General features: G+C 39.6%; 1 protein-coding gene across 2 annotated transcripts in view; it reads left to right on the top strand.

Moving 5' to 3' along the window:
• The window catches only part of DOP1B (DOP1 leucine zipper like protein B), a 67,091-nt gene extending 43,442 nt beyond the window's left edge, over positions 1 to 23,649 (top strand). For both annotated transcript variants that reach the window (XM_063126657.1, XM_063126658.1), the window contains exons 20-37: positions 493 to 604; positions 1,838 to 2,023; positions 3,967 to 4,092; positions 4,622 to 4,756; positions 5,011 to 5,066; positions 6,059 to 6,163; positions 6,246 to 6,312; positions 7,034 to 7,178; positions 9,293 to 9,375; positions 9,680 to 9,789; positions 10,895 to 11,041; positions 11,806 to 11,867; positions 12,099 to 12,227; positions 15,196 to 15,332; positions 15,562 to 15,617; positions 17,213 to 17,368; positions 19,245 to 19,374; positions 21,457 to 23,649. In XM_063126657.1, the coding sequence (XP_062982727.1) occupies positions 493 to 604; positions 1,838 to 2,023; positions 3,967 to 4,092; positions 4,622 to 4,756; positions 5,011 to 5,066; positions 6,059 to 6,163; positions 6,246 to 6,312; positions 7,034 to 7,178; positions 9,293 to 9,375; positions 9,680 to 9,789; positions 10,895 to 11,041; positions 11,806 to 11,867; positions 12,099 to 12,227; positions 15,196 to 15,332; positions 15,562 to 15,617; positions 17,213 to 17,368; positions 19,245 to 19,374; positions 21,457 to 21,714 (2,200 nt within the window). In that variant the 3' untranslated portion in view covers positions 21,715 to 23,649. The remainder of the gene's footprint in view (positions 1 to 492; positions 605 to 1,837; positions 2,024 to 3,966; positions 4,093 to 4,621; positions 4,757 to 5,010; positions 5,067 to 6,058; positions 6,164 to 6,245; positions 6,313 to 7,033; positions 7,179 to 9,292; positions 9,376 to 9,679; positions 9,790 to 10,894; positions 11,042 to 11,805; positions 11,868 to 12,098; positions 12,228 to 15,195; positions 15,333 to 15,561; positions 15,618 to 17,212; positions 17,369 to 19,244; positions 19,375 to 21,456) is intronic.
• The last annotated feature ends 1,291 nt before the right edge of the window (positions 23,650 to 24,940 follow it).

The raw sequence follows: 24,940 nt of genomic DNA, 5'->3' as shown, positions 1-24,940 counted from the left end.
AGCTTTCCAGGGTCTCTTTTAACTGGAGATACCAGGGTTTGAACCTGAGACCTTCAGTAGGCAAAGCATGCACTATTCCATTGAGCTATGGATAGTTCCCCCCATCGGAGTCTGGAAGTAGGGTTTGTTTCAACTTCCTATCTCCACCAGGAGGGGAAGCCCTCTGCAGTTCTTCTCCTGCCTTGGACAGAAGAATAGAGTTTTGTGTTAAAAAAAATATGCCTCACTTTCTTCCAAGTTTCTTTCATTCTGTTTTTTCTCCCTGTTCCTTTTTCCCATTTGGAAGCTCTCCTGGCTTTCTTTTTGCCTTTGAAAGTTAACCAGTGGGGGAATGATCCTCATATAGGTAGATCTGCAGCAGGCATCTAGCTGGGTGAAGGAAAAGGAGTAGGAGAGTGTGAAGAAAAGGTTTTGGTTAATAGAGTAAGTGGGGCCACCCCCTAAATTCTGACTGAAATAGCCTATTGAATTATTAACTTTTTTCCCCCAAAGCATTCATTCTAAAAGGGAGAACATTACTCCAGATTATCCTCTAACTCTTTTGGAAGGTCTAACAACTATTGGCCATTTTTGTCTTTTGGATCATCCAAATCAAACCAAAAAGGTAACCATGCTTGTTTTTCTTTCTTTCTTTTTTGTCACAAGGTGCCTACTACATGCTTTTAATGGTTAATCTTCCCATTTATAGAAACATTTAAAATCAAATTTGATTTTTAGGTTGTTAGTGCATGGGCAATATGTGATTCTCGTGTCAAAAGAAGACTGGTTTAGCAGATGTCAGGCCAAGATAAGAAAGGATTATTTTAGTTAGTTAGTTAGTTAGTTAGTTCTTCCAAGGAACCCAAGGTGGCTTACTTGATTATTATTATTATTTATTTATATAGCGCCATCAATGTACATGGTGCTGTACAGAGTAAAACAGTAAAATAGCAAGACCCTGCCGCATAGGCTTACATTCTAATAATGTAATTCTAATAATGTAATTCTGAATTAGAGCACCTTTTTTCCCTTTCCTGTCTAAATTATAGGAATAGTTATTAGATCCTTCTCTCCATTTTATCCTCACAACAATCCTGTTAGGTAGGTTAGACTGAGAGCCAGTGACTGGCCTACAGTCACACAGTGAACCTCATGGCCAAATGGGGACTAGAACCCAGATCGCCTGAATTCCATTATGCTACACTGGCTTTCTATTGTCTGTGACTATGGACGCATCTTAAAAGTGTGCAACCATCCCAGTTTGCATGCCTTAAAGGTAGCTGTATGTGTAGTGTTCAAATGGAGCCAGAGGAGCTGGGCAGGGGAGAATCTTGGACATGTGTTTAGTTTAAAGGATGCTGATTAAGTTTGTGTATTAGTATATTTTGAGAAGTGAAGCGTTGGGTATTTTAATAAATATTTCTAAATATTTTATAGGATTTTCGTTAAAATAACAATTGAATGATATGAGTCCATTTGACTTGAATTTTTTACAAAATTCCTTTCCATTTTATGCTTAATTTAAGTCTGATTGCAAAGCCAAGACTGTCATTAATGGAATCAGCAATATTAATGATCTGAATTCTGAATTAGAGCACCTTTTTTCCCTTTCCTGTCTAAATTATAGGAATAGTGAAATAAAATCATTGCCCTGTTTATGCATTAATAGGACTTTCCCATAAATTATTGTATTATTTTTATGAACATATAGTAAAACAGGGCCAGATTTACAATGTCTTTATTGTGGTGGACAACCTTGCTTAATTTTTTAAGAATATATTGTTTAAGATTATGAATGTGGTATTTCTTTCCTGCATATCTGTAATGTGGATTTTTGTTTTTGTTTTGGTCTTCCCAGTCCTTTTTGAGCGCTGACCCTACAAGTCTAAGAAATGCTAGAAATGCCATTTTGGAAGAACTTCCCCAAATTATTAACACCATGTCTCTCCTTTGGAGTGTTATAAAAAAGGAAGAATCTCAGAAAAGGCCAGCTGACTTCCTTGGAACAAAAGGCTCTTCTTCAGTTTATTTTAAGGCAACCAAAGTAAGAATGCTTCAGTAAGCTTGGGTGACATGTAGGCAGGGGGCTCCACTGCTGGAATAATCCTAAAGGTTCTGAATGTATCTGAAAAGTTCCAAATAGACATCAACCTTGCTTGGACTTATGCTCAAGCAACATGCTCCTGCACTCTGCCCTATCGCTCCTGTTTGGCTCTTCCTAAAAGTGGGAGCTGATAAATAAAACACGGATCTTCAGACTTTCATTTGTTGATTGTTATGTGCAAACTAGAAACTCTAGATTATCTCTCCCCGGGCAAACCAAATCGGAATTCCCAGTTTGCTCATAACAATAAATAATTTTTATTTTATTTATTTATTTATTTCATTTCTATCCCGCCCAATAGCCGAAGCGCTCTGGGCGGTTCACAAAAATTTATCGATGGGAAGGCCCATGGTTTGTTTAGCTGCTCCTACTTGCAGGAAAAGCCAAGTGGAAGAGATTAGGCAGTATGCAGTAGCACACTGCCCATAAACGATAAGGGAATCCTGGTTTATTAAGTTCCAGGCTATTATGGAAATTATTGATAGTGTTTACTATTGGTCAATTGCAAAGGCTTACATTTCCAGTCTTAAACATGTAGTGCAAACAGATGACTGTATTGGGTTTGGAGTAATATTCTGATTGTTCTGCTTCTCCCCCCCCCCCCATAGCCTCCATGCATTTACTTCATTATTCTTAGGAAAAGGGTCATATATTTGTACCTACATGCATGCACGTTTGTTGTTGGTTTATTGTCTCTTGACTGAGGAGGCTGCTTGCCTTGTTAAGTATCTGAAAAGCCCATAATACTCATTTGTTACTTACTTTTTTTGCTTGCTCTGTTCCATTTGTCAATAGGCTACCTGGAAAAGATAATTTACTATACCAAGCGTTTTTAATAATAATAATAATTAACAAATGTACAGTGTGAACAAAGAAGCCAGTTTTGCAAAAGCTGTAGAACTCAAGCTGAGCCATCTACACCGTTTTAATCCCCCACTCACTCCTGTTGTCACTAACAGTCCAGTAGCAACATACATTGTAAATGGCTTTTAGAACAGCTCTAAACATCCTTATTCAAGAGTCCCACTGAATACTAAACAGGCTTAGTAAATAGGCCCAGATTCACTGACTTACTTTAAGCCAAAATGTATTTTCATACATGCAGCAAGTTTCTTTTACATTCCTCAACAACTGGAACACTTAGTTTCAAAAGCAGCCTCCAATTGCAGCATGAAGAAACTGCTGTTTGAAAAAGAGTATCAAAATCCCCACTGTTCATGTAACTCTTGTGGGAATCAAGATTACAGGAAATTGCAAGCAAGGATTTATCAATGTGAGAACAAAAAGTATGATCAGAAGTAGTGTGATCTGGGGCTTGTCTAGACGGGCGTTTTCCCTGCAGTAGTTTCAGAGTGGCAGCAGGTGATCTACATGATGCAGCCGTCACTCCGAAGCAATCCAGGGGCAAAGCCTCAAAGCTCCACTCTAAAAAAGTCAAGCACTTACCCTGCTTTTTTTAAAGCTTGGAACGAGGCTCCTTGCCACTGCAGACCCTTGTTCAAATAATAATAATTTTTAACATAAATACATAAAGGGGTTTGGATATTCTGTGAGGGAGGAAACACCCTGTTCCTCCCCCCCTTGTCGCCCCCCCCCCCGGTGCAGATACTCTCAGGCACCCCTGAACTGCCATGTGTGTGCTCGGGCGGGCAGGCGCGGCAGTGGTGGCACCTACAGGAAAGCCGCAGCTACGCTCCTTCTGTAGATGGTCGGAAGGAGCGCCAATGCAGCAGCGCACTGCTTCGTGCCACCTCACGCTGCAGACCTGACAACATCAAGATGAGGGCCTGGTTTATTCCATTTTATCAGGGTGCATAGCAGTTGGGATACCAAATTCCATGAGAACCCATTCTACAAGAAATATTTGATACTTTGTTTTATAGACGTTAAAGAATAAAATCCTAGACTTCTTGAATCCCCTCACCGGCCATCTTGGAGTGCAGTTTATGGCTGCAGTAGCAGCAGTATGGAACAGCAAAAAATCTCATAAGCGTCAAAGCAAAACAAAGGTAAAGAAGAAAAGTCTCCGCATAAATAGTTTATTCTTTTCCCAAGGTTTGTTTGTTTATTCATTTATTACTTTTCTATACCACCCAAGCTCTCTGGCTGGTTCACAGAAATTAATGTTAAGGGAGATCATTGTCTACCAGATATAAATGGGGACTCTACAAGGAAACAGTTCAGTAGACTGAGAGGCCCCAGCTTCAAGGGTTGAAAGCAATTCAGATGCATTATCTGAGTACTAATTTCTGCTGACGGTTCATTAATTTCCTCTTCATTTTCAATTGTAGTAGGAGAACTAAAACCGTTTTTTTTAAAACCAAATGTAGTGTGCTTTTCTGATTTAAAATTTGTCTCTTCTAATCATCCAAAGTTTTAGGGGATTAAACAGTCTAACATTTGAACCGATTCAAGGTTGCAACTCTTAATTTGGATGCAGAGTTTCTTCAGAATAAGAAGTCTTTGTTACGCCAGAAAATGCATGTCTCAGATTTGTGTCTGAGGGCTGGTTCTTCCCTAATGCCATTTTTGTTTCAGATTTCTCCTGTAGCTAGTTCATCTCAGCTCATACTACTTGACCTAGTTTGTGCACTCAATACTCTGAAGACTGACACTATATTGCATCTAGTAAAAGAAGTTGTAAAGAAACCATCCCAAATCAAAGGTGAAGAGGTAACAGTACATTTTACTGAATCTTTGTTAATTAATTCAAATTGGTGAATTGCAGGTGCTGATCAACCTTCTGAGGGATTCTGTAGATTAAGTGGAAATTGTATTGCCTTACCAGGGCTTTGCTTCCTGCTTCTCTTGCACAATTGTAAGACTAACTTTCCTCATTCGTTTCAATTGGTCTATTCTACATAGGACTAAGATGGGGTATTACCCATAGGAATTATATTGACTCCCCCCCCCTCTTTCTTTCCCAGAAATCTTCCCTAGTGGATATCCCTGTGCTCCAGTTCTGCTATGCTTTCATACAAAGGTAAATAGACTGATAGGCTTTGTTCCCTTCTTTTGGAATGCATTCCGGTAACTGAGTCTTTTCTTACAAAAAATACTTGGGCAAATGTTCTTGTGTCCTGTGCTACAGGAAAATAGCAGAGAGCTGCAAAAGGTTAATACAAATTGTCCTGAAGAGCCATATTGTTGTGACATGATATCACAAGCCACAACAACAATTTAATCCCTTTTATCATCAGGACACTGTCTGGTTAATTATTTTTAAGGTTATGATCCATATATGGGTTGTGACTTCAATTACTGGCTGTTTTGGAGTTTAGCAAATTGAAAGACTAATAGATAGGGACTGGCCTTTCTTGGACAAAGGAATTACAAAGGAAAGATATCAATACAAAATTACTGAAGTGGAGTTTATTTAGTTCTGTTTCCTGTTGTTTGAATAAGGACATTTTTTTCTTTTTTTATCACACTATATATGTTAATTGGTTCACTATTGCAATGATGCCCATGTTACCACCCGACACTTTGGTGAGTGGAACTGTTAAAGTAATCACTGTCATTTTTGCATTTCAGTTCCCTCTGATAATACAGTTTACTCTCCATCCTTCCACACACCCAGCATAGATAAATCTGCCAGTTTGAGGTCAACACTTGATCATCTGAGGAGCAGACAATGTCAGAATAACCAGAATAATGCCAGAATAAATTTGTTAGTCTTTAAGGCACCACAAAATTCTTTATTAGTTCTGCTGTAACAGACATTATACTGTCATTTGTATAATGTATCTGATAGGTACATTAATAAGTATGCAAATTAAGGCTCCAAGTGAGTTGCAACAGTTAGCTGTCCGCTAAAAAATTTGCCACAGCACCAATCAATTGCCCTATAGCAACAATAGGTAGGAATAGCTAGCCTCAGTTAGAGTAGCCTTATCTGTAAAGCTGTAGATGATACTTCCTGTTGGTGAAGCTTTGGTATTTTTCAAAAATGAATTTGAGGCTTTCCCTCCACAGACTTCCTGTCTTAATCTTGCAAGAGAACTTCCAGTCATTGTTAGGAGTGCTGAAGGAATCTGTGCAACTGAATTTGGTACCACCTGGGTATTTTTTGCTTCTCAGGTATGACAGTAGCAATTACTTTAATTTATGCACTAATAAATATAATAGATTATTTTGCTAAATTTAGTTTATTTTTCTCCAGCACTCTGAATGATTTTGTGACTAGAACTCCAAACCAGGAAAATAAAAAGGATCAGAAAGACCTTCAGGTAATCCATAACATGTCATCAGTTCATATAGTTATATCTTAGGTTTTCCCAGTCATGCAACAAATGTGACAATTAACTTAATAATATATAGAAGACCTGTATTTAATAGCCTCAGTCTATGGATTGACTTAATCTTCTTTCCATGGCCAGAGTTCCAAGCATAGAATTGGTTGTACCCAGGGCTGGCAGAGAGAGGGGGCCACATCATGCAGCTGATTTGGGTGTCTTAAAGGGCAGCAATTTGTTAGCTATTTCTGGCTCAGGTGTCAAAATAATATAGCTGGCCTGGGGTACTGTGCACCTTGACTTGTGGAAGAAGGGAGCATTCACTGTTCAGACAGAAAAGTGCCTTGCCGTTTATATCGGGTGGTGGGGAATGGGGAGGAAACTCTAGAGGCTGAAAGAATATTGATTGATAGCCCAATGAATTTCAGAATAAGAGATAATTGACTTTGGTTTGCCATGCCAAGAAAAAAAAACCCTCTGTAGGATATTCAGCCTTCTTGGAAGATAATTTTAGTAGTGATTGGTCTGGTTTTGCAGCTTTGGATACTCCTGCACAGAGTAGACCCATTGAAGTGAATGCATCTAAGTAGGACTACCATTGAATACTGCCCTTTGTCTGTTTTATTACAATAAAACAAATATTACTTTCAAAAACAAAACTGTGTGTCTCTATGTATGAATTACTTTTCTTTCTTACTCTGTTCACACTTTTCAGGAGATAACCCAGAAAATACTGGAAGCCGTGGGGAGTGTTGCTGGTTCCTCCTTAGAACAAACTAGCTGGCTGAGTAGGAATCTGGAGGTGAAAGCACAGCCTCAGATCTCTTTAGATGAATCCAATGCTGAAGATGATTTTTGTGGTAAGAGAAACAGAAACTAGTTACTTGGATCAGCTAGGGAACAAAATGCAGTAATGGCAAGCTTTTTAGTCATACACAGCTCTTCAGGAAGAATGTTTGATAAAATGAAGGGAGGCAGGAAAATATTATTCCAGTAGTGGTGTATGTTGTTGTACTTGGCTTAATTTAATGGTGGCAGACTTTTTTAGTCTAAAGATGGAGGGGAGGAGTAGGAGAAGACAATTACCTTGGCCATAAATTGGCTGTGTTCTTATGTAACGCTAAGCCATAGTTTGTTACCCATAGTTTGCTTGTCAGTTACAAAAAGCTACAATTAAGCTAAGGCTTGTTTTCCCTATTTCTGGTTTGTTCCTGTCCTGCCCAGTTTACCAGCCTTCACAGTGATTTTGTTTACAGGTTGCTCTTACCAGGTGCCTCTGTCTCATGGTGGACAACCAGGGATAAGCTATGGTTTCGGTTCAGACATCATGACAAGCACGACTTCATAGGCCAACAACAAAGCATGGTTTCTATTTGTGATTTGTAGGTGGTTAAGAAACCATGGTTTGTTTGCAGCGACAGCTTCAGACACAACAAGCTAGCTTTCAACAAACCTTACCATGGCTTAACAATACGTGCAAACTCAAGCCAGTGAGACTTTAAGATTCATAATATCCCCCTAATAGGAGGGGATGTAACTCAATGTTAGAGCACAGACTTTGCGAGCAGAGGGTCCCACAATATCTAGTATCTCCAGATACGGTTAGGAAAGAATCCTGCCTGAAGGCCTGGAGAGTCACTGCCACTCAGTGTCAACAGTACTAGGTTAGATGGACCAATGGTCTGACTCAATGGCTGTGTTCAGACAACACATAGTCAACAGTGCAGTAATAATCAACTCAACAGTGTGTGTGTTTTCTCTAGGAGGTACTCCCCACACAACATGGTAATAATCAATCATGGTATGGATTAGGATCAGGCTTGAATTGACTATTAGTCCACACTTGACTCCCCCTCTCCCCACCCCGAGTCCTCCTGCTTGTATCCTATCAACCATTGATACCAAAAATCTATCCTACCAGCTGGGCTAGAGCGGCAGTTGCCACTGTGACTGCTCTTGCCTTGCAACTCTGTGGCTGACAAAATAACCAATGGTGGTCAAGGAAATAATCAACAGTACCCTCCACATAACACAATAATTAATAGTGTTTCAAATAGCCAACTCTGCACAGTGTTTGCATGCAGGGTGCCATGCAAACCTGTTTGGGATGGGAAATTTAAAAACTAAATCAAAGGATTAACAAGACATTGCATGCTGTGGGTTGGATCCAGGACCTTAGCCTGATTTGGGGAGTTCCCCCTCCCCCAGACACACACATGCTCACCTCTTCCATCAGGGTCTTCTGACTCTTTTCTGGAGAGCATTTTCAGTGGCCTTGAAGGGCTGCCATTGGAAAGGGGGTGGGTGGGGAAGTCCACTTCTGTCGGCACAGTTGATCCAGCATAAATCTAGATCCAAGCCAACATACTTAGCCACCTTTTTCCTAAGGAAAGCAGCTTGGAGAGGGACATTTTGGAATAGATAAATGGCAGAGGATACTTAACTCTTTCCCTGGCGGCCAATTCTTTGCTCCAAATCTCCCCTGCTTCACACACCCCAGTAGAGTTTCAAATATCTCCATACTACGCTGAAGTCTTAAAGCCCAGGAGCGGGGAAATTTAGATTAGCAAAGCAATGGGGAGGGATGATTACTTAGCTCTTCACTTGCCCATTGCTTCTCAGATGGGGCCTCCATGTGGCATGCACATTTCCCTGTGTTGGTTGAGGGGAAGGTTAAGTACCTCTTCCTCCACTGCTTTCTGCTCCTAATTTTCCTTCCCAAAGCAGCTCTGCTTTTTGTTAAGAGGCACTGGGCATGAGGGTACACTGTCAGACTAGATGTTTGAGCCAACAATAAGGCTTGTTGTGTCTAGTTTATTCCCTTGTGTGCAGAACTTTTTTTCCCCAACATGTGAATCCAAGCTACTTTCTGTGCTTTTGCCACTTTTTCAAAACTACTATTTCTGCAGTAAAAATGTCAGCCTCATTCCAAAAAATACAAAATAAAACAAAAAATAAAATTTCACTTCTACAGATACTTCAGCAGTACCTTCTTCAATGGTTTCTGCCTCTGCTCCATCAGCATACAGTGTTCAAGCCCTCTCTCTCCTTGCAGAGGTGAGTCCTGATTCCCTTTTTCTCTGAGAAAGCAGCAGTCCTGTAGCAGCTGTTGTCCATATATATATATATGTCACAACTGCCACTTTTCTGTGCTCACAGAGCTTCTCCTAACCCTCTGTGACAGATGGAGCTCCTTGAGCATACACCACTTTTCCATAGTTTGCAGTGTGGGTCATTTGCATGCAAAGCTGAATCATAGCCATAGCAGTTGATCTATTGATAGAACTAAAGAAGACGTGGCCAGTTTTTAGACCTATTGCGAAGTGCTGTTCCTTTTCAATGTGGAATGTTGTTTCTCTAGGTTCTTGCTTCCCTCCTGGATATGGTTTATCGAAGTGATGAAAAAGAGAAAGCAGTGCCTTTAATATCACGTTTGCTATATTATGTGTTTCCTTACTTACGCAACCACAGGTAAATAACATTTTCCTTACATCACGTATATGTAACTTCTACAATCCACATACTGTAACAAGGGACCCTGCTTAGGGAGGATTAAGGTCTAGGCCACTTCAAGACTGTTAATCTGTAACATGTCTGACAGATCAGTGGAAATTAAGTGATAATACACATGGAGTAAAATCCAATATAAATCCTACTTAGAATAGATCCATTGAAATAGATGGAATTTAAGTTAGTCTAACTGAAGGCCCATTCATTTCAGTGGGTCAGGAATATTAGTCTAGGAATCAAGTCTAGGAATATTAGAAGATAAGAAGAGCCATAGTGGATCAGACCAGGGGGCCATCAAGTCCAGAACTCTGTTCCAACAGTGGTCAACCAGCTGTCGATCAGGAACCCACAAGCAGGACACCTTGCAACACCACCCTCCCACCCATGTTCCCCAAAACTGGTGCATATAGGCTTACTGCCTCGGATACTGGAGGTTGCACATAGTCATCAGGACTGGTAGCCATTGATAGCCTTCTCCAGAAATTTATCCAACCCCTTTTAAAACTATCTATATTGGTCGCCATCACCACATCTTCTGGTAGCAAATAATATAGTTGTAACTATGCACTGGGTGAAGAAGTACTTCCTTTTATTTGTCCTGAATCTCCCACCAATCAACTTCATGGGATGACCCCTAGTACTAGTATTATGGGAGAGGGAGAAAAATGTCTCCCTATCCACATTCACACCATGCATAATTTTGTACACCTCTATCGTGTCTCCCTTTAGCCCCCTTTTTTCCCCAAGCTAAACAGTCCCAGCTGTTGTAACCTTCCTTCACAGGGGAAATGCTCCAGTCTCTTGTTCATTTTAGTTGCCCTAGAAGAGGAGTGTAATCTTTATCTATCATGTTAGATTTGCTTGCTGGCTGATGAAACTGGCTCCAGCTCTGAGTTTAGGAAATACAATGCATTCATCTTCCATACAGCTAACCTATAGCTATTCTCTTCTATATCAACAAAATTAAGTGGGTAATGTTCTGCAAGGTTTGGAATTCCTGTGTCATATGGCATATATAATGCAAAAGTGAGTGATCTGTATGTGTATATATTGTGTATGTTTACAGTGCCTACAACCTTCCTAGCTTCCGTGCTGGTACTCAGTTGCTCAGTTCCCTAAGTGGCTATGCCTATACGAAGCGAGCATGGAAGAAAGAAGTTCTAGAATTATATATGGATCCAGCTTTTTTCCAGATGGACACTTCGTGCATTCAGTAAGACGTGAGAAGGGCAATCTTGTAGTTGTTTTCTGAATGAACAAACTGGCAATCGCCAGTGGATTATAATGAAGCTGTAATTCTAAAATTTGGATTTTAAATCTGTCGAACCAAAAGGGGGAACAATCAGAATAGGGATGAGGGGGACGAGACAAGATGAATTCTTTTGCAAAGGTGCCTTAGATACAAGCCAGAGCTGGCTGGAGAGGGAAGGAGAGGGAGAACAAGCCATAGCAAGCCCAGACATCTGTCGGGCGTAGCATGGGTTGTTCTGCAAACAATGCATCTGCTATGGCTTGTTCTCAGGATAACTTAGTGTGACATGCAAACCCGCCCATTGAGAAAAATATTGGGCTTTATTAAAGGAATACAGTTCCATCAGTGTGCAGAGAAAGTATTTTTTTTCAAAACCTACTTTTATAATCTGCATCTTTTTTCTAGCATAAATTTAAAGAAGTGTAAGAAACATTAAACTAAAAATTATATCTCAGTAGTGATTTAACCCAAGATGAAATTTTTAAAGAGATGTCATTTCTAACTTGTGTAGGTAATTGGGGGAACTCTTTGTGTAGTCATATGACAAACACGCATGTGTCTATATTGTCATTTATGCATACTTCACAGACTAGCTACACAAAGGATTTGCACTATTTCTCTGTACAGTATATGGGTTTGCAATCTTCCTTTTTGCTTATGTCGCATAAGATGATAGAGGGTTTACACTTAAATTACACTAATCTTTATTTGTCTTTTTTTTTCAGTTGGCAAGCCATTATTGATCATCTTCTTACACATGACAAAACTATGTTTAAAGATTTGATGAGTAAGTATTTTCCCATAATTGACTTTTTCCCCCATTACTTCAATAGAAAGTTTAAATTGGCAAGAAGAAAGTAAGAAGTTAAACATGTTGTTGAGTTATTTACACCTAGGCGGCTGATACGTAATGCTTCTATTATTGTTTTGTTCCTTTACCAACCTGTTAAGGCAGCAACTAGGTGTTTCATAAATAGTTGCAAGTTAATGTTACTACCTGTTATGATTTTGGTTTCAGATATGCAAAGCAGTTCCTTAAAACTTTTCCCAAGTTTTGAGCAAAAAGCAATGTTGTTAAAGCGCCAAGCCTTTGCAATTTTCAGTGGAGAAATTGATCAATATCACCTTTATCTTCCTTTAATACAAGGTGAGTATTAACTTTGCAATGCTTAGAAATGTTCAGCCAACCTCTTGAAGTTCAACCTTCATGGAAACATACTTACAAAGGCATAGGTTCAGTTCAGGTGTTGAGCTCCATGGAACTCCATAGTTTGGGCTCACACCGTCCCATACAACATCTGTTGCAGCAAACCATAATTTGAAGTGGCAAATTATAGTTCGTACTTGCTCTCTAATCCAAAATTGCAAACCAGAATAAAACTGGTTTATAATTCTGATTTAGAAGGCAATCACAAATTTATTTATTTTATTAATTGAATTTATATCACATATTTCACTAAAATAGTGCTAAAGGCAGCTAATAATAAAATAGTTAAAATAAAAAGTTAAAATAAAAAAACCTCATAAAATAAGAACATATCCAATGAAAACACATCAGTAAGAAATAACAGTGTACCCCAGGTTAAACCTGCTTCAGCAGTTAATTTTATTTATTTGACCATAAAGTATAGTTTGCCAGTTCAGATGTAAAAACAGTAACTCACCACAAAAGAGAGGGAATTGTAACATGCAAGAGGGGATGAAGTGTAGGAGGGAGCCTATGAGTCAGATGCTTGCTCATGTAAACATCAAAGCATGATTTGGCATTGCAAGTGAACTGGATCAAGCAGAAGTTCCGGTCTGATAGTGAGGTGCATTGCTCATAAGAATGAAGTTTTATTAATAGTTGACCTGAAGAATGTAGGTTCTTTTTTTAGCTGATTGTTTGTATAATGTGGCAGATAGCCATTGCCAGGGACCTGCACATTTTGGTGGGTCTTGGTAGCCAACCAAAACTTTGTGGTCCACAAGGCCAGGCCAGCCTCCCAAGTGGAGGGGACTTGTTCCTTGTCTGAAATGCAGTGTGAGGTCAGCGGAAATTCCCCTGCTAACCCTTCAGCCCCATGCTTGGAGCTGGGCAGAGGGTGGGGGAATCTGTGCAAGGTGAAAATAAGCCCAGGCTCCTGCCTTTCCAGCTTGATTCTGGAGTGACACTGCAGGCTTCCTTTGACTTTGTGCTTGCTGGGTGCTCAGAGTGCCCTGCATGCCCAGGCAAGTCCACAGGCCTCTGCTTCCTTTTCTACCTCAAAGTTGTACAAGGGAGGCTGGGAAGTGTTGTCTGGCTTTGCCTCTGAGTCTGCTGGGCTTTCCAAGCACCTAGCAGGTGCAGAGACAAGCTGACGTTTGTGCCTTTCCCCTCCACCTTAGAACCTTGAAGGGGATGCAGAGGCTTGTTTTGTCTCTGCGCTTGTGCCCAGCTACCCCAAAGCAGAAACAAATATCACCGTAGAATTCCTCCCACACTTCTTGCATGCTTCAGTGCTTCTCTTTGCTTAAGAGGCTTGCACACCAAGCTAGTTAGTATGGTCTTTCGGCTGACCTTGGGACCCATTCACTGAGTATTCCTGAGATCTTTCTAGAACAACAGCACAGCCTGAAAAATACACAACTATGTGCATATATTAAGCCTTGTAATTTCATCCCCCAACTTCGCTCTGTAGTTTTCTTCCACTATCAAAAGTTTTAGAATGCTATGCCTTGTTCATCATTGGCCCATAACTTGCTTTATTTACATCTGGAGTGCGGAACCTTTTCCAGTTGAGCTCTGCATTACCTTGGCCAAAACCTGTCATGATCCATACTTCAGTAGTGAGGATGGCCAGAGCCCAAGTAGCTGGCTAATGAAACAAGGCTGAAATCTGCATGGACACCTCAGGTTTCAGGGCCCACACCCCTGATTCCCATGTGTCACACTGATTATTTATTGTCTTTTAGATTTGTTTGTTGCTTTTCTCGTGTGTGTGTGTGTGTTTTTATTTATTTCCTAATACAAATTTAAAGAGAAAATTCCAGGCTTCCACCCAACATTAGGGCTGTTGAATCCTCTTTCCTCTGTCTATAGCTCTAGGGTTGGGAGGAAGCCTCTTGCTCATCATGCACACTAGCCTTGCTGATGACTCAGCCCATTACTCAGTTGATGTCACAACTTTACTCTGTGCAGCATGTGACAGGAAGAGGTCTGGCCTCCTAGGTGTGTCTTTCTGCTTTGACAAATAAATCTCTTCCTAGTGCTCATTACTGGGAAATACCCATGAAAAGGGTCCCATGTTACAGTGTTGCTTGCACAGTTCTACATCTTTCTTCATGTTCATCTTTTGCATCAACTGACAGTTTTATTGCTGGGGTGGGAGGGAATGACTTGAAGTGAATCTCCTGTTAACCAATTTTAAGTACATAATAAGAGCCATGCTTGAACCAGCCAAAGGCCTATGTAGTCCAGCATTCTGTCTCACAGTGGCCAACCAGATACCCATAGGAAACCCATAGCAGGATATAAGTGTGATAGCACCCTCCTGCTCATGTTCCCTAGCAACTGGTAGTATTCAATTCTGCTGAGTTATTCACTGGGATCCAGTTTTCTGGATTCCCCTAGTATTCTGTTAAGATTTTTTTTCTGTTTTGCCACCCACTGATGTGTATTTTTCAAAATAGCAAAATGATATTAAATCAGACCTCCATACTACATTGCTATCTCTCGCCATCCCAGAGAAATAGTGATATTAATCTCCTATCTCTCCTGAGAGAGAGAGAGTGTGTGTGTGTGTGTGTGTGTGTGTGAGAGAGAGAGAGAGAGAGAGAGAGAGAGAGAGAGAGAGAGAATAAATGAAGGAGGTAAAAAAAAAAGAATCAAAGTAATAGAAGCAAAAAGGTGTAGTAATTTCCCAATAATGACAACAAAGCCCTTTTCATAGAAGCCCCCTTCAGGCCTTCTCAATAAATATATGAAGGTCAGGAGTAGAACAGATGGGGAGACCACATGCAGGGATGTTGTGGGGTAAGTTTCATGCCCCTACCTCTGTCCCTCAACTGACTTAGCCAGTTACATTTTTTTGCTTTTGATTTATTACATTTCAGCACATGTATATTAATACTTTTTGTGTTAAATTTTATTCTAGAGCGATTGACTGATAATCTGCGTGTTGGACAGACTTCTGTAGCAGCTGCTCAGATGTTTCTGTTTTTCAGGGTTCTGTTACTAAGAATTTCCCCTCAGCATCTAACTTCATTATGGCCTATCATGGTGACAGAACTGGTAGGTAATCATGAATATAACTGGACAGTAAGCTTCAGCAAAATAATATCCTTCTTTTGAGCTGAAGCTTACTGTTTAATAGAGTGTTGCTGATGGTTCAGCCTTGTGATCTTTTTCCTCAAATACATGATGATGCACAGTTCCTTTGTTCATAATACAATGCAAATCATTGTTAATTATTGAACTGCATGTACTAATACATTTTTTGTTTTCCTCCATTACCACCCAGATTCAAACATTTATACAACTAGAAGATGATTTAGCTGAGGATGAAGAAACAGCAAAGTAAGGTTTTTGTTTTTTACTGTACATAATAAACATTTTAAAAATCAAGTATATAAGATGAACAATCTTAGTGAGACCACTGATATGGTGATTGTGGTTGCTGTCAACTATGTGACCTGTTTCATAATTCCCCCCCCCCTCTTTGCTTTGGGAGTGAACCATAGCTTAGTGATAGAGCATATGCTGTGCACAAAGAAGATACCCATTTCAGTCTCTGGCATCTCCAATCAGAAGGATCTGGTAGCAGTTGATGATGGGAAAGTCCGTGCTGGAAAGCCTCTGTCAGTCAGAATAGACAATACTGAGCTAGGTGGACAAATAGTCTGGCCTAGTATAAGGTAGTTTCCTGTGTTCCAAGAATTGCACTGACTAAGACTTCATCCTAGATTTGCACAAATAAAGGAGGGTAGAAGTCTGTTCTTTTTATAAGGATCAGTATACATAATACAGTGGGCTGGTTCACATGTGCATTTTATTTCTCACCATTTGACAGCTCAGCACTTGATGACTAGCAGTGTGACTGTGAATGGACTAATTTGAAAAATGTTGCATTTCAAATGAAAGTTCTCTCTATGGTATTAGATCTATGATGTCTGATTTTGATATTGTGTTCATCAGTTGGTTAGCCCTATGGTCACACCTGATTCAGATGTAACAGAGAAACAGAGCTGGGTGTCATCTGCATAATGATGACAGGTCATCCCACATTCCCTACTGACCACGCCTATCACATAGATGTTAAAACGCATTTTTGGTACCCCACAGTACAACTCCCAACGAGCGAAGACACAATCCCTAATACTAAAACTAACTCTGCAAGTAAGAGTGGAACCACTGCAATACAGTGCCCCCTATTCCAACTTCATGGAGTGGGTCCAGGAGGATAACATGTTTGATGATATCAAAAGCTCTTGAGAGAACAAGGAGAAGTAACAGGGTCTCACGTCACATGTCCCTCTCCCAATAAAGGTTATCCATCAGGATAACCAAGGCTGGGTCTGTCTCCAAACCAGGCCTAAACCCAGATTGGAATGGGTCCAGTTATTCCATCTCTTCCAAGAGCCTCAGCATCTGTCACAACCACCTTCTCAAGCACCTTGACCAAAAGGGGATTTTTGTAAACAGATGGTAACTGTCAACATCATTTGTAATAGCTGTTGGCTCTGAGCAGCCATTTCCGATTGGCCATTCTGGATGGGGATGATAGAGTGGTATTCTAACATATTTGGAAGGCACCAGGCTGGGGAGTCCTGCTCTAACTCTTAGAAACAAGCTAAAGTTTACACACAAATTCATGTAATGAAGCCCCAATGTGGGTGTTTTTATAAAAAGAAAAACAGTTGTGGTATCTGTGTCTTTGAACACAGGGGAGGGGGAGCCTTAGCCTTTTGCCAATTCCTGCTTTCCCCTCAGATCACCTTTTCTCCTATGGGGCTTCAAATGCAGATCTACCTGTATGTCAGGGTTTCATGATACGCTTTTGTGTATAGTTTGTGGTTTCCCCTTTTTCAATGTCCACATTTCTCCTGGCATAAAAACATAACTCACTAGGTTTGCTTTTAAATCCTTAACTTCTGTTTTTCTGAATGTCACAGAAACAGCAGCAAAATAAGCAAACAGAAAACATCAGATTGCAATGGTCCATTACTTGGTGATATACAGCCGAATGAACTAACCTTGTATTTATCAGCCTGTAAGTTCTTGGACACTGCACTTTCCTTTCCACCTGACAAGATGCAGTTATTTCAAATGTAAGTGCTGATTTTTATTCAAATTATGAGATAGGAAAGTTGTGAAAATAATCTAGTGAGGCCCTTTCCCACATCTCTTTGCTGCAGAGATATGTGAGGGTCTTTTCTCTTTTCAGTCATGGCACCCAGTATGTAGAAAACCCTGTTTCCTTCTTTAATAGTGTTTCATTGCCACTTGACCACTTCTTTCCCCCAGCACATCTTTGATCTTTCTGTTACATAGATATGTCCTGGCTCTTCTTAGATTTGTAAGTTTAATGTGTGCTTTCTGCTTTCTCTGTTTTAGTAGATTGTTGTTTTTAATGATGTTTGCTTTCCCTTTAGCTGCTCTGTGGTGACCATTTTTAGTGAACTTGTTTGATCATGGGGTACATTATATTCTGTATGCCAAATTAATATCATAAGGAAGGGGGTCAGTAGAGCTTAGAATGTCTTACTTTTGCTCAAGTTCATAGTGGTCAGCTACTTGGCCTCTTCATCTATACATATAAAGCTGAACGTATGTCTAGGTGTTTGTATGTCTGGAAATTCTAACCCACTTCCAATTGAGCTAGAAACTTACAATTTTGGACGCTGATAGGTCTTGCTGTACAATCAACCAGATTTTTTTTAAAAAAAAACCAGGTTTGTGTGTGTGTGTGTTTGTTTAAGTGCTCGGGGAAAAAATGCAAGGCTTTGGCAGCCATTATTCTATTTTATTTATTTTAATTTATTAAATTTATATACCGCCCCATAGCTGAAGCTCTCTGGGTGGTTTACAACAGTTAAAAACAGTGAACATTAAAAACAGTAAACAAAATTTTAAACCATCAAAAAATATAAAAACAACAGTATAAAACAACAGTATCCATGTAAACAGCAATAGTTCTGGGGTCCATTAAAAAACAAACAAACTTAGCATATGTTGTTAAACGCTGTTAAATGCCTGGGAGAAGAGAAAAGCCTTGACCTGGCGTCGAAAAGATAACAGTGTTGGTGCCAAGCGAGCCTCATTACGCCTACAACTCCCAGCCAGGAGGGCAGACTTACCAGACTCCAGGAGCGACAAGGTGCTCATGGCCTCACCACCTCAGATCTGGGAGGAATAGCCCACCTGGATATGCGAGACTCTACATGGGTACCCACAGGGTATGCCAGTGTCCTGGAGCTGCTTGCATCCCCTGAGAGCCGCTTCTCTCCGCTCCTCACTCTTAACGGGACACTGGCAGCTGCAAGGTGGTCGCACACCCTGTGGGGACCTATGCAGCTTTTTGCGCAGCCCCAATCGCATGGGCCTCACCACTGTTGATCTCGGGGGATTGCCCACCTGGCCATGCAAGACCCTACATGGGTTCCCACAGCTTCCCTGAGAGCTGCTTTCCTCCACTCCTCACTCTCACAGGACACAGGCAGCTGCGGAGCACTTGCACATGCTGCAGGAACCTATGCAGGGTCTTGCACAGTCCCCATCACACAGACCAGTGGCCAATCCCCCGAGATCAGTGCAGGTGAGGCCACAAGCACTCTGCTGCTCCCAGAGCTCAGTGAGTCTGCCCTCCTGGCCAAGGCATGCTGGAAGTTGTAGGCGTTTTGTCAGTGGATGCAAGGGGGGTGCAGGATGAGGCAGCTACTCTGAAATGGCTGCCAAAGCCTCGAATTTGTTTACATTTATTTTCGGGTACGTCCAAAATTTAGAGTTCCTAGCTCATCTGGAGGTGGGTTAGAATGTAATTTTTTAAAGTAGGGTTATTATGGAACCCAGACAACACTAGTATATTTGCTAGTATTAAACAAATCAGCTTGTTAGAAGACTGGCAGTGTTTCCTCTTCTGTTTCTATTAACCAAGATTCTCAAAAAAGTGCTGGATTTCTTATCTCAAAATGCCTCTGTTTTCAGGTACAGATGGGCGTTTGTTCCAGAGGTGGACACAGAGGGTTACAACATGACCTCAGATCTAATGGAAAATCACCAGGAATATAAACCACATATTGTAAGAATCATGGATTTATTGAAGCTGAAATTTGAGGTAAATACTAAATTTCAAGTGACTTTCATGGTTTAACAATTTCATAGTTTGTTTTGAAAGCAATCTATGGAAAGGACCTTTTCCAGCCCAGAGGCCAAGTTCCCACCCACAAAACCTACTGAATCTGATCACCCCACATTCACAGAGACACAGTTCACACACTATAAGCATCTGTGTATCCACACCATCTCTCTCTCTCTCTCTCTTTTCTCTCATCTGTGCATGTACATACTCTCCCCAGTCCCACGTCCTCAGCTGATTCATGCAAATCAGATGTGTGGGAGGGGAAGCATTTTCCTTGCCCAGTCCTTTGAGAGGCTCCCTTTCTCAGCATTGAGCCAGGGAAAAGGTGTTATCTCTTATTAGCTGCTGATTGGAGATGAGACTGTTTTCCTAGGTGAGGGGCCAAGGAAATAAGCTGGTGGGCTAGATGGTAAAGCCCTATGGTCCATACCTGGTTTAGAAGGATCATCTAGCTCTATTTTGAAACTTAAGCCCAGATTTGATTTGATTTGATTTATTACATTTAGATCCTGCTGTTCTTCTATGATGGATTTCTGAATACTTCCCAGTGTTGCCTGCGCCCCTAGTATGAGTTTAGTACAAATAAAGGATATCATTGCTGAGGGAGATTAAACAGTTTACTCCTTGTTTGGTTATTCATTTATTAAATAAATTTATATATTGCTTAACAAAGGAATTTACCAAAACGGTGTACAATACAAAACCACAATTAACAATACAATACAATAGAAAAAAGAAACATGTCCACTTTAAAATACAAATCCAAAAGAGTAACCAGCGGCATATTTTACCAACAAAAATTACGCTGAAAAAGCTTGGGTGAAAAGAAACATTTTTAGCAAGCTCACAATCGTTGATGCATGCCTTCATTCCAAGGGGCAGGGTATTCCAAAGGACAGGGGCAACTACACTTAATGCCCTCCTTGATGGCTGTTAGATAGAACTTGGGAACACACAGATCCACCATACTCCATCATATTTAAAAGGAGGGATGTCAGAGGAATCTGTCTGGGGGAGTGACATCCGCAGAGCATTCCGAAGCTCAGCCCCCTCCCCCCCCCCCCAACTTCAACTCACCAACCTGCAAGCTGGCCCAACTCAATCTGTGTGAGTCTGGCCAGCTCATAGATTTCCATTCCATTTTTTTCTCTAAAATTTGCGAGTCATGCAAATTGTAGCCATATTGCAGCCGTAATTTGCGCAAATTGTGGCAATTTCCACATAACTGTACTGTATGGATGCAATTTGTGCAAATTATGCTAATTAGAGCTGCCATTTGTGCAAGTTATGCTAATTGTAACTGAAATGTGCACACGCTACACAAATTGCGCCTGCAATTTTCTGATTTTAGCAGGGATGGGGAGAAACCCTGAAAATTTCTTGGGTTCCAGGAAAAAGTCAGCAGCTCAGCTCACAAATGCAAGCCGAGCCAAGGCCTGCAGGGAAATCCATCAAGCCCCCAAAGGGGCTGGATTTCCTAGCGACTGGCAGCCCTATTTAAAAGCAGGAGATGTGTATGCTATGTTGGAAAGAGCAAGCATATACCTTTCAGAGAAAAGAGAAAAAATAAAGGTGAAGTGTTCTTAAATGGGGACTTTTTGAGGAGGAGAAACTCTAGTTCTGTTTGCCACTTTAAAAGTGAAAATAAAGGGTTATTCAAGCATTACTGTAGAACAACAGGGAATTACTTGGGGGTGGGGTGGGAGGACAACTTTCAAAATATTTCTACTTGTTTAAGCTGGGAGGATGTTAACATTCTCCTGTGACAGTTGCACAGGATAACTCTGTTACACATGTCTGTCTCAGTAGTAATCATGGTGGAGTAATAACATATGACCAAGTACACTGAACTGAAGCTACATCGGCGGTAATTTTGGGGTTTGTTAAAAAAAAAAAACTTATTTTTTAAGTCCTAGTAGAGTAAGTTAATTATATAATGTTAAAATCATGTTCTTCAAATGGAAAACAATATCCAGGACATATTTCTGTTTATATTGTATAGTTTAAAAAATCTCTGCAAATGTATATTAATAATTTTAATTTTCTGTTTCTTTGCAGGAAAAAAATATCAATGAGAGAGCAACAAAGAACTATGACTTTCCTCTTTTGGACCTTCGTTCTATATCTAGTATCACACAGTTAATGCCATTCTTCAGGATACTAAGCTGTGCTTTTAAAACTGAAAGCAACAAGTCACTAAACACACACTGCTCAAAGGCTCTCAAAATGGACTGTCCCATTGGCAGCAGCACAAGGACACTGAAGCTACTAGAAGAATGTGTGGAACGTGATTTTATAGAAAATATCGAAAGTTAGTTTTGTTTAAAAAGAGTTCCATTGTATGAGGCTTGTAGTTATCACCAAGTTTCAGCTTTATTGAAAAGATGTAAATACTAGGATTAAATACTTTAAAGTTTACAGATTTCAACTCATTTTTACTTTTCCTACCAATGCCGTCTACACTGGTTTTATTTTTGTTAATTAGTGATATGTTATCCTCATTTTCTGTAGGAGCAAATTAGCATAATAGCTAGTACAATTCTTAAAATGAAGGAAAATAAAACAGAAGCATACTTAAGTTGTTCATATAATTAAGGCGGTATATTTGCTGTTTATCTGATCAAGGCTGTTTTTAGAGACTTTCAGATTTGTACAACTCTCTTAAAGGCAAAACTCCAAGAAATAAAATGTTCGATGTGCAACGAATAGATTGGCAGATGAAGGCACTGTTCTTTTTTAGTTTTGTCTGTAAACTGGGTAAGCTGGGACAAACAAAATAGCATGCTGTGTAGGTATCCATATGAATTCTTCTAACAAAATATATGTATAAACTTTCTAACAACTTTAACAGCCTAAGGTTGCAAACATAATAAGCATACTTACTAGCAAGCAGGCCTCACTGAACTAAATGGGAATTACTTTTTAGTAAGTATCTTCAGGATTGGGCTTTAAGTTTATATATTTGCATAGGATTTATAGAAGAATAATGATTCTAAAAGTAGAAGAAAACTTTTTACTTGGAAGCTTTTTAGACTAGTTTTAAATTCATTATTGCCGCTGACAATTTGCTGAATTAGAATTTAATTGTGGGGGCTTATAAGAATTCTTAAAGAATATGTGCATAAGGGCTGTACAGTTATTGAAAGGCGTGGGGGGTGTATCTGCTGCATTAGAAATACTTAATTTTCTAAGCAAATGGTTTATAATTCTGTGCTAAACTTCTGTGCAGATATGGATATTTACTCAAAGTGTTACAAAGATTACAGACAACTCTTCATATTGTGACTTAATTTGAGGGTAGAGAGACTCTTGGTTCCAGCTCCTTGTTTACTGAACAGTATTTGTAATGCATGAGTAGAATTGTGGGAGCAGGAAGGTGTTAGTTATCTCGGTGCAATGTCAATTGCTACAAATGGAAAAATTATCTAGAAAATAAATTATGTATTAATTGTAATTGCTTGCCTGTTCTTTAAATCTATTAGATATTATGCTGCCCTTGTTTCATAAGTTCTTGTAAAAAATACTATTTCTTTAGCAGGTCTGTCTTCTCTCCCTCTTGTTCTCTCCCCCACCTCACCCCAAATACTGACTACTTGTGGTAGATCAAGCACAGTCACTTCCTAAAAATAGATTGGACAAAACCTAGCTAAACCTGAACATTTCTAAGTCGCATTTATTTCAATGTGAAAGTTAGACATCTGGTCAAATTTCTCCATTGAAATCAAAGGGGCAGTTCAAATGCTTAAGATTGGCTAGATTGAGCCGAATGTTTTTGTGCAATATTCTTGCAAAAACCTGAATTTCAATATTTAATGGCAAGAGTTGCTTTTGTGTTTTGTTTTTAATTTCATCATTATCACTCTTTGTCTTAGTGCCCACCAGTACCACAAATATCTGGTGTATGGTGCAAAAATGTCTGACAATACGGACACTAATTTCAACATTTTATATCGTAGGTTATCTGTGTATTCTTATCTACAGATTTATGTTGGGTTTTCTGTATTAATTTTGATACTGATGAAATGCTGAACATACTATATGCTTTATTGTAATTATGTTAAAGTGGCTAAAATGAAACGTTATTCACTTGTTAATAATTTTCTAATGTGATGCAATCAAGCTCAAAAACGAAATGGTCTTTTTCATTATGAATGTGAAATTCAGCTCTTCTGAATGTAAATTATTTCACACATTATTTAATCATAGGTATAAAGATGTAGTATCCATTATAAAGCATAAAATGCTGCTCAATATTGTGTATTCCTTACTAATTGGAGTTTTAAACATTTTCAAAATGTATGCAAATGTTGGTAATACTCAGGGAAACAGGATAGTTTTCATTTGCAATGCCAGTTTTACGACAGAAGCGCTCTACGTATCTCCTTTACTCTTCTCTACCAATACTGGTGAAATGCAGCTTATATCAGATATTTCGCCATGCACACACACAAAACGTTTATTGCTCAATCCACAGATCATTGTAACACATACAAACTTGAAATTTTACTATACTATTATACAATACTACATATGGTTAAAACAACAGAACTATCAAATACATAACACCATGCAATTAACTCCAGGATCCCATATTAATCTGCAGAGGGGGATGTGCATAGTATATGTAACATAGCCTTCCACATAAGATGATATCCATCAAGTTTTTTTCATATTCCCTTCTGTTTGTTTCCCATCCACCCCATTTCCTTTTAAACAATCCTGAGGACAAGATTAATATAGTTTATACCACTTAAAACATCTTTTAAATTTTTGACAAAACTAGATCAATCTGTTTGCCAGGTAACCCACCATGGGTTAATCAACCCATAGTGCTTAGTGACATACACTGGCTGCCATTTTTAATATGCAAGCCACAGCGGGCAGGTGCCATGGCTTGTGTTGTGCTAATGCAGGCAGACTGTGCTGTTCTAAGGTTATCCAAGAGTTTTTTAACCCTTGAATGACCCACGCTGCCCAGGTTCGCATGACACAAGCCACAGTGTGCACCTGCTGCAGAGTACATATTCAAAATGGCAGCTGGCACACAGCGCTAAGTCCTGCGGGTTAATTAAACATGGTAGCTTAGTGTGATGTGCAAAGCAGGTCATACTATTACTTGATATTTGCAGATAATTTTCTAACACATACTGGAGAACTCCAACTTTACAAACAGCATCCTATCAAGGTCACTCCTCCACATTACAATATGCATTTTGTGAATGGAAATTGTAACTGGGAAGTTGGACACAAGATCCTCTGAGCCCCCATAATTTTGAGGGGTAGCTGTACATGCTTATAGCTGCACATTAACTGCACAGGAATATTAGCTAAGTGATGTGATTTAAACATTCATATTTGCTTCTAAAACTTGAAAACAATATAGCCAACAATAAAGGTTTAGGAGAAATAACTTGTCATACTGCTGTTGACACTTGTTTTCCAAGTAGTGATACAAAATAAATATAACACAATTTGATAGTTGCTTTTATTGGATACAACTACTTTAAAATTAAAGATTACAGATTTAGTGGATGCCACTTTA

The sequence above is a fragment of the Elgaria multicarinata genome, chromosome 5, assembly GCF_023053635.1.
Source record: "Elgaria multicarinata webbii isolate HBS135686 ecotype San Diego chromosome 5, rElgMul1.1.pri, whole genome shotgun sequence".
Taxonomy (NCBI): Eukaryota; Metazoa; Chordata; class Lepidosauria; order Squamata; family Anguidae; genus Elgaria; species Elgaria multicarinata.
Note: the sequence above shows the minus strand (reverse complement) of the source record. Positions and strands in the feature narration are given on the sequence as shown.